The 10,558-nt window shown below is 36.2% G+C and overlaps 1 protein-coding gene across 2 annotated transcripts; it reads left to right on the plus strand.

The window, feature by feature from the left end:
• Positions 1 to 2,433: 2,433 nt before the first annotated feature.
• Positions 2,434 to 10,091, plus strand: CDX2 (caudal type homeobox 2). 2 transcript variants are annotated; one of them, XM_075592194.1, is made up of 3 exons: positions 2,434 to 3,091; positions 7,428 to 7,573; positions 8,479 to 10,091. In XM_075592194.1, exons 1-3 carry the CDS (start codon positions 2,665 to 2,667, stop codon positions 8,656 to 8,658), a joined length of 753 nt encoding a protein of 250 aa, XP_075448309.1. In that variant the 5' UTR covers positions 2,434 to 2,664; the 3' UTR covers positions 8,659 to 10,091. The 2 variants fall into 2 exon arrangements, with proteins under 2 accessions (XP_075448309.1, XP_075448308.1); XM_075592193.1 differs by having other exon boundaries at positions 2,438 to 3,091; positions 7,425 to 7,573.
• The last annotated feature ends 467 nt before the right edge of the window (positions 10,092 to 10,558 follow it).

Below are 10,558 nucleotides of genomic sequence, written 5' to 3' on the forward strand. Positions count from 1 at the left end.
TTTTAATGGGATAAGGATGTTTTGATACATTTGGTGCTGTTTTTTTGCCCCAGTTTGGCAGCCAGAAGATTTTGGTAAATGACTCAGATGGAGGTAAATATGCTCGGAAATCCTGAACTTGTAATGAGAATGTATTATTCTCTCTGCTTATATATGTAGAACATAAAAACTGATACATCTTATTTAGCCCAATCTCAAATTAATGCTGATATTGCTCCATAAAGACCTCTCACTTGAGTCATTTACCAAAGATTTAGAGCTGCACAATTGAAATAAACAAAATACGATTTATTAATGAAAAAATTTTTTTTCAATAGATTTATGTAGTATGTCTTTATTTATATAGGCCCATTAATGTACATAATGAAGTTTTGTGTTATTTGACAAACCCCTACAGTGGTTAAATCAGTTTTTTGTTTGTTTTGTTTTGAAGGGGAGAACTTAATAGAGTCAATAAACTCCCAAATACATGTATCATATTTATTAGAATACACAGACTTCATTGTTACTTGTACTAAATACTAAATAAACGATGCTTATGGGATACGCCGTGGAGCTGTATCTAATATTATGAGGGTGAAACACAGATATTATGAGAGTTACATTTTTACACTGTAAGCTTCTTGGACCAGGTATCTCATTACCTCATTACCTCATTATTTCATTATGTTTCAAATTGCATGTACTGTATATTTTTTTTTATTCGTGTCCTTGCCCCATATTGTATTGTGTTGTGGAATATGTTGACACCATTTAAAAGATAATACGATATATATATACATAATGTCAAAGTCTCTCTTCTGTAAACGCTACACCAACGTTTTCTAAACTGCCCACTGCAAGCAACGTAATTTCTGTCATCAATAAACCTGGGACTCTTCTTGTACATGTGTTGCTGATTAAATACTTTGATATAGGCTCCACAAAATCTAATGCCTTTATTTCATACATCTCTAGTCCTGATATACAATATACAGGTCTACTGGGCGAACCTTGGGGATGATTATTAATGGTTACTGGTTGTATGAAAACCATTAAAGCATTTATCTGTTAGGTACTTCATGAAATATAAAGGATATTTGGAATACTGTATATTAAGTACAACTAATGTTTAGGGCACATGCACTTACTACAAAATTACCACCAAAGCCTTTCGCTTCCAGCAGCATTACAAGGGATTGGAGAGAAAGTACTTTTGGGGAGGAAAACAGTTATTGTTTTAAATATACTAATTATATTTTACTTTATAGTACAAAATAAAAAGGAGACACTGTATTGTTGGAAGGGTCATGTGTATTATGTATTAACAGGTGTATTACATGTATGCATTACAAGTTGTGTCGTTTCTATAAATGTAGAACACGAATAGACTTTAACGGGATAAAATAACATGTCTGAAGGAAATATTGCTAGAAACCGTGGCAGTATAGAAACGCCACGTTTTGTTTGAAAGGGTATTTTAATAAGGTAGATCACGTTAAAATTAATAATAAATGCATCATAATCAACCCTGTGTATTGTGTTTTACAGTACGCAGAGAATATATGCAATGCATGCAATGTGAGTTTGCTAGTCACTAGTTGTTCACTATAAAAAGTGTCACTTGCCTTTTAAAAGAATTGTGCTATTTGCTATTCATCAAAAATCCTGGGGAGCCCTCGTTCTTCCCATCATTACACAGGAGAACTGTCTCCACTATCAAAAAATCACTACATTCATATTCTTCGTGAATTAATCAAAGTTACCTGCACTGATGCAATAGAACGATTATCTTGTGTGGTTTCCGAAAATTGAACTGTCACCAAGTGAATGTGATAGAAATAGACATTACCAATAATCCACGAAGATTGTCGCATGTACATGGACATTAATAACCACATCGAATGCTTTTAATACATTTTCAACATCTATGGTCATGAAAAAAAATGTTCTTATATTGAAATCACACCTTATGTTTAGAGGAAATAAAACAGAGACATGACGTTGTGTTATAGTTCTGTATTATATATAATAATGTGTACTGCTGCTGTTACATTTATATTTGAGGCAGGGTGTCTAGTGATTTGAAAGCTCATGTAAAGTAGAGTGTATGAAGATCTATTCTGTTGGTCTATTACAAAGTATCTCAATGTTCAGCTCATGGTAGCTCAGTGTTAGAATATATGGCACATGGACAAGCAGTGAGCTCCTTCGCCTTCTGTGGCGGTGCCTCTTGGTTTTAAGACCGGTTGTATTTTATATCATTTGTTTTTTGGCTGCTAGTCTATTGACTTGCTCAGCTCTTTGAACCCGTGATTGAAGGTTAAAGTGCAGCGGTTTGTAATGGAAGGAGGAAGCTCTTAAACAATAAAGGCTTGGCTATTTCTCTCTGATCAGGTCACTGCCCTCTCCTTATCTCCCTTTAAATGCAAATGGTGTTTAGGGGGAGCTCTAGCCAACCAGCCGACGTCACCTGCCACTGGTGTGCCATTACTAATAGAGGCTTGTAAACAATCGTTAATCATGTAAGTGCCGGCCAATGGATTCACATCGCGAGGAGTGGGAGAAACTTCTTGGCAAAGCCAACAAAGTGAAGGAAACGCAGTGAAGGAGGCATCACAAGGAAGCGGCGCTAGCAGGAGGAGACCAGCGCAGTATGCAGCTAGCTGGCTCTCCCCTGCCACCATGTACGTGAGTTATCTGCTGGACAAGGACGTTGGTATGTACCCTGGATCCATGCGTGCCCACCCCGGGCTTCAGAACTACCCCACTGCCCCTCAGTACCCTGACTATGGGGGATACCATGCGCTGGGCTTGGACTCTGTTGCTCCCTCTTCTGGTTCCTCTGCCTGGATCACTCCCTATGGAGCCCCAAGGGAAGACTGGAGCCACTCCGCTTATTCTTCAGGGCACACCCCCATAAACCCATCTCCCGGGGGCAGCTTGGGCTATAGCCCTGTATCTGACTACCCCCCTGGGCAGGTGCAGGGACCGCCTTGTGTTGGGGTGTTGCCAGCAGGGCATCAGCCTCCGCTCTCGCCAGGGGCAGCAGAGGGGCACAGGAGGCAACATTACGACTGGATGAGGAAGCCGGCGGCCCAAGGAGGCTCGGGTAAGGCAACTTCCAACATATCTCCAGAGCTGCACCTTCAAGAGTTATATTCTGCAAGGAGCAGGCAGCACCTACAAGCGAGTCTTCTGCAATATGCGAGATATCCCTGGCTCTGGCACATTTAGGGGCCGAATTGTTAGTCCAGTTGCATATAAATGATATCTAAATAAAATACAATGTACAGATTACAGGACTAAATTTACGTACACTATATAAAAAAAAAGAGTTATTTTAGTTGGGCTTTCCTATCTGATTTATTTTGAAATACTAGTCCTTATATTGACAAGCAGTCATTTGCGTTGCTATGTAAAAGTATACTGGCAATTAGAATTAAAAATAGAACGTGTTATCCCAAATCTAGTGCTTTCTCTCGATGCACATATACATTGTGCTAATACTAGTATTCATCTTGAGAAAATCTGCTTTTATCTTAAAGATTAATTGCTTAAATTAGCATTGTAACATTTGTATTCCCCTCTGACGAAAACTGCATTTTAAATATATGTTTAATAAATACATTTTAAAGTATACGCTATTGAAAAAAAAAAGTTGCAAAACCTGCAGCACTAGGCTGTCCCATTGTGCTCTACAAATGTAAGCGGAATTTGTTTTTTTAATACAATACAAATGGTTTAGTTTACAGAATGTAACAAAAATAGGACACAATGATTTCGATAAGTAAATGTCTTCCATATCGTGTTTGCGCCCATTGCTGTAATCATTCTGCCAGTTTTTAAATGCACAATAAAAAACACAACCAAGGAACTATAAAAAAAAGAACAAACCTACATATAATATGAATTTAATGTACAAAAAAATGTATTGCCAGTGACAGATTTTTTTTGAACATCAAAAGGCATTAAACGAGCATTCTCCTATTTTAATTACCAGGAATTCTGTTATTATTGTAAATAGATTTTAATTTACTGTATTTTATACTCTCATCTCCATCTATATAATCTCCATCATTGCTTTACAACTGAAATTACCTGAAGTCCAGTAACACTTCAGAAAATTCTTGTTGTCCTAGTTATACACACTTAAAGATTTTATAACCAATTACAATCATATGAATCCTGGAATTGGCCCCTTTACATTTCTTTCTGACTCATTAAGCAGATATCTCTCAACCGATAAGTGTGATTAAGTTTTGCAGTTCACTGAAAGCAAATACATTTGCAGAGCGTGGGGCTTCATGGTGTGGGATCCCCTTTCAGTATGTTATGGGTTTGGTGTGTAATATATGCGTTGCAGAATAATGATTTATTTGGAATTAACTGAGAGCTAACACGATGCTTAATAATGATTTATTGGGAATTTATTGGGCGTTAACACGACCTCCTAAGCATTGTAACGAAAGAAAATGTGGCTGCTATACCTTTATTTACACAGCTTAAAATACTTATTTACAAGAAGATGAGTCATCTTATCTACAGTACTTGACTTTTCCCTGAAAAAAAAGGGGTTTATGAAATGTTATAAAATATGAGAAAAACCAGAACTGTCATGATTTTGATTATCAGAACAATAGCTACAGTGAAGACTTTTATCATATACGTGGATCTCCACCATACATGTAATAATTTTCTAGATATGTTGGGAGTAAACTTTCTCATGTAGAAAACGGTGTATGTATAGTGGACTTTTGCAAAGAATACATCAAAATGATCATTTGCTTCAGTGACGCAAGATCTGTCAAGGTTTATTTGGAATAGCACTATATTTCCAGATTAGGCTCTGTGAGGCATTTTGTCGCGTTGGAGGAGATGATGACAAAGTTTAGGGGCGAGGAGAATCTGCAATTGGAAGGGGTTGTGATGTCCTTCACCAAGGTGGCGAGAAGACCAAGGCGCCGTAGCCAGTTGTAATGTTAATGTCCCTTTGAGCTATAGCCCAACTTCAGTCAAGAAGGAGCTCATGACTATTCTGCAGCCTCTCATCTGTCATATGCCTTTAAACACATCTTGCTTTGATATACACCTTCTAGGCTATTGTTTCTCATTCAGACCGGATGAGGGTGGTGACTTTCGCAGTAAATAAAGATTTCTGACATTGCACCTACATTATGCCACTTTCCCAGAGGCAGTGCTGCAGTTTCCTTTCTCCCATGAACATTTTTTAAATAAAGGGGGTAGTTTCCAGATTCAATGACTGTGCCATATCAACTCTATTTGGTCATCTTTAATGCATTTGACATTGAATACGATCAAGTGGGTCCAATTCCCATTTTTGATACTGGAAAGATTGCAATAGACTCCACATCCAATGTCCCTCGGACACTAATGATATTGTAATTTGTGGAGTGGCTAGTCACGTATGGAAACATGGCCCATTCACATTCTGCATGTGGGATCCGTGTTTATGGTAATGTGCATTGCTTTGGGATGAAAGATCTCGCCGGCGTTTGTTCAGTAGTGGTAATTCAAACAGAATGTAGATGTTATTAGAGCATGGAAAGGGCTCTCTTTGATAAGATCTCCCTGTCCTGCATTGTCTGTGGCTGTGTTCTCCATTCATCGGCTCTGCCTAGTTTCCCCTAATCGGGCATGTATCTCTGCAGGGAGCCTTTGTTGTGGTTTGTATAGGGTTTACCTGAGCGAAGTCAGCCTGGTATGAAACACCTTCCAGCAGATTACACATGTTTGACACTAGAAAATCGAAGGTTATATAAGGGACATTATTGGGACATCAGAACAGGAATTAAGCCCTTTATCAAAGCTGTGCAGATATTGCACACAGTATTTTACTGCCAATTCATATGGAATCTGTTCAAATTAAATATATGATATTAAACTAAATCCTTAATTCTATATTGCATAAAATGTTGATGCATTTTATTTTTAATAAAATAACCCATTGTTAAAATGGCACTACTAATGTTACTAGAAGTTAGATTTGCACATATTCAAATGCAGTTTTCTTAATTTTTACACACTGGATGTTTAACAATTTCAGGTAATATAATTGTAACTGAAATGATAAATAATAAACACTTTCATTACCATTATTTAAATTAGCGCAGTAGGACGGTAGAAGTCGTTCTGAATTAAAATGATCTTAAATTTAATTATAAAATACATAATTATTGTCTTCCATGTAAAACAGCTAAAGTACAGCACATGTAAATATATTTGGGTGTGTGTTTGCTCATTAAAAGGTTTCCCACAGTCCATTTTGCATGGGAACTAATTCAATTAAACTGACCTTCACTTTCTAGTTTTGAAATAGCAAAATAAGTTACTGTAGCTTGTACTATTTATTTAACACATCACTTTGATAAATGTGCAACCAAACGCTGCTATCTATACTAAAACAAATCACCCCTCTGCTGAAACACGCTATTTACTTTAAAAAAGCAAAGCTATTACAATATCATGTTTTTTAATTTAAGGGTAAACAGTGAAATGTAACTGCTTGATCACATATATCAATTAAATTGAGCACATGACATATGAGAGGTTATATATAAGATACACAAGATGCTAAATTCTACCATTTTGCAGCATGGTATAAAATATTATACGTTACAACATAGGTCTCACTTCTAAAATTCCTAACTCACGCGTCCTGTAAAAGAAAAAAAATAGATGTATATAGGTATTTGGGACCAATAATGGTTTACGACATTCAAGCATTCAAACCTGACAAGGTTGTTCAGTCTTGTAATATACTAATGCTTGTGTACTGGTCTGTAAACCATTGTTGGTCTAATTAAGGGCATCATACTACATATATGATAGGAAATAATGGACTAATAGAGCCACAGTTCCATTTGTCAGACTTCCCTAGAAATAAAAGAAGGCTGAATATGTCCGTATTTACTCTTACATATTTACAGTGGAACGTGATACATTGAAAGGTAACCATATAATTAGCATGATCGGAATGACCGTAATGTGCATTACGGAAATTATGCAAATGTTCTTGTTTTCTGTGTTTATCCACATAAATTAATCTAAAAGAAATGTAATTACTTTACTGTCTGACGGTGATTATTTGATAGTTGTCAAACTCTAACCCATTTCATTGCTGAGCATTTCAGTGCAAAGTATTTACCAATAATGCATGAAGATAAATAGTACTATTGACAATCTTTTTTTTCTGAGTTATATATTTATCAAAATGTGTGTTGTTTTTACATTGCCCTGAAATGTAGATTTGCATGTAATGCCAAAAAAATGTATGTATGTGGATATGTACTCAACATTTTAAAACTGGTGTCTCAAAATGTAAATAGGTGGCATGTGTAACAGGTATGGGGCACAGCATTTCGACACACAGTTTAATCCATTCATGTTGTAGACTCAATTTATATGTTAACGTTATTCTCCAGCAGCTAAAACAAGGACAAAGGACAAATACCGTGTTGTATACACCGACCATCAGAGGCTGGAGCTGGAGAAAGAATTTCATTACAGCAGATACATAACCATAAGGAGGAAAGCAGAGCTAGCAGCTAATCTGGGGCTCTCTGAACGACAGGTATGACCATGAATATAATGAATGTAGGTGTTAATGCTTCTGATATTTCGATCTGTTTCCCTGGAGTTTTCCATGACCTTTCCAAAGGGGCAAATGCTTTCTATAAAAGCTGAAATCAAAACAGCATCAATCAGAGAGTGTGTTGAAATTAGGTGAATGACGTCTCTATTTCACTATTTTATCAAGGTAAGCAATGTATATGTTTAGGGTATCCTATTCTCACATTGTTTAATAATACAATATCATAAGCACACTCTGGAAAACCGTGGACCATTAACCAAAGGTAAAAATTCGTATATTGCTTCTACTGAATGTTTAAAGTCAAAAGTGAGTATTAATCAAAATACTTGCTTCAAAGGAGCTCTGGTGTAGCTTCTCCGCACCTTGAAAACAAATCATTTCCCAATAACTCCAGAAATCCTTAAATTCATGAATATAAGCAAAAACACAACCATCACAATAATTATATAAGACCGAGGAGGAGGATGCCAGATTTGCAACAATACCAAAATTGTATTGGATTTTTTTTTTTTTTACAAAAAGTATACATCAAGTGAATTTATAATATAACAACCTAATGCATAAAATAAAATAAAAAAGACTTGCATAGGTTGACATACCCCCCAGAGAGACTGGGGCAGCGGCTCTTTGCCAAGAGTCACATTTGACACAAAAAAGCATAATTGTATGTTTCAAATACGTTTTGATTTCGCTACAAAAGCCGACAGAAGCCTCTCAAATCTATAAAAAAAAATAGATTAAAAAAATAAATACAGGTATTGTATTGTGAAATTACTTCTTGGCCATGGATGTGTGGGAATGTTTGACTCCTTTTCCTGAAGAGTTAGTAGACACAGCTACAGTATGGCACGGTTAGTTTTTAACTTGATCTTATGTATGTGCAGGTAAAGATATGGTTCCAAAACAGAAGAGCGAAGGAAAGAAAGATTAACAAGAAAAGGAATCAGCAGACTCATTCCAGTCAGAACGGGCAAGATACACTAAGTCCAGAGTCTTCTATGGACCAGATGATGCCAGTGCCTGTTAGTAACGTGGGTGTCATGCTCAACCCTGTCACACAGTGACACTTCCACGTCTAGTTGTTTGACTATACAACGCAGATGAAATATACCAAAGAAACCCACCTTCCAGGCCATTGGAGTTCTGGGCTCATTGGAAGTGGTGGGCACACCAACCACCTTCAAAATCCCAAGATGGTGGTGGAAATTTGGTTGGGTGAACTGCGAAGAGGCTCTGATTGCTGCCTATTGATTACAGTACACCATTGGGAGATATATGAAACAGCACTCCATACATAACCGGGATGCAAATGTTATGAGGCAAAATATGCAAAATACTTATATCACTTTTATTTAGAAAATCCTTTTTTTCCAAGGACAATGGAGGTTTGCGACACAGGCTTCAAATAATGTAGTAAATTTTTAATATATTTGTACATAGAATGGAAAAAAAATAATGATTCTTTTTATGTGATATGTCTCAGGGATTGTTTAGTTAGCTATAAAAGAAAAGGGTTCTGTGATATTTTACTGGTAGAAGGACAAGGTTTACAAGTTGTGATAAGCAGAGTGGGTTAGTGTTGTACGTTCTTAAAATATTTGGGGATGTATTACTGTTTTTAAAGTCTACAGAAAATGGAGCCACGTTTTGTTATTAGGAAGAAACCGACTCTTATCTTACAGCCCAAACTTTTATGATTGTAGACATACAATATTGATGTACATCAGTGTTTTTAGAAAATACGATAATAATCAGCCTGAAATATCACCTGATATAGTTTTGTATTTTAAATTATTTGTATCTACTTCCTGGAATATAATACATTAATCTGCTTTCTGCCAAATGTGATTGATGTACCTGCAAAAGAAGAAGAAAATGATCGTGAAATATGACTGATTTCCATGAGTGCAACAAGTCATATTTTAACTTCACCTTATTAGGAACTGTATTAATGTGGGTACTTATGCACTCAGTTACTGATACAATACAGTCAGCAGTACTGCTGTTGGGTGTGTTTAGATGGTACTTTTTAAAATATTATATTTGTTTAGAACAACACATTAAATAATCAGTGTGTTCAATAGCTGGACAGCTTCACACACTGATGCAAAAAAAAAACAACAAAACAGACTAAGAATGTACTTTGTTCCTTACCGCCCCCTGCAGGGCTAATATAACTAATAATTGAGATTTTACATTTTCTTGAACTGCAGTGGTAGTTCTGATCATACAGTATTTAGTCTACATTCTGCTACCATCCTATTTCATACCTGTATATTTATTGCTGTGAATTATACATAATAAACATTTAAATGGCAAAAGTGAACATGTTAATAAACACAGATACCCAGCAAGCTCTAATAACCCCCCAAATTACAACATTGTGTGTGTGTGTGTGTGTGTGTGTGTGTGTGTGTGTGTGTGTGTGTGTGTGTGTGTGTGTGTGTGTGTGTGTGTGTGTGTGTGTGTGTGTGTGTGTGTGTGTGTGTGTGTGTGTGTGTGTGTCAATTATAGTGCTATTGTGCATGGCTAAATGTATACAACAAAAAACAAAGAAGCCCAAAGCTAAATCCAATATGACAAAAATATACAGTGAAATACCTATATATCTCTTGAAAAAAGGCTAATTTAGTTAAACCCTTTGGCCAAAGCATTTTAAGGCTGCAAGCCACTTCAAGGTATGACCAAATATTACAGGCCCTTTTTTCAAGAGATATATAGGTACAGTATTTCACTGTATATTTTTGTCAAAAGTGAAAATGCCAAGAAAAACTAAGGGATTCTTACAAGTGAATTTTTTTGAGTAGAGCTGTATTTGCCCATATACCTATGTATCTATTATGCTGATATGTACCAATGCACATTTTAATGGAAGTGAGGTTGAAAAGCACGTTTGCTTAAGTTAATGAAGGCAAAGTACTGCACCTAATGATAGAACATGTATTTTGTATTTAAATGTGAGTA

This window comes from Ascaphus truei, chromosome 3 (genome assembly GCF_040206685.1).
Source record: "Ascaphus truei isolate aAscTru1 chromosome 3, aAscTru1.hap1, whole genome shotgun sequence".
Classification (NCBI taxonomy): Eukaryota; Metazoa; Chordata; class Amphibia; order Anura; family Ascaphidae; genus Ascaphus; species Ascaphus truei.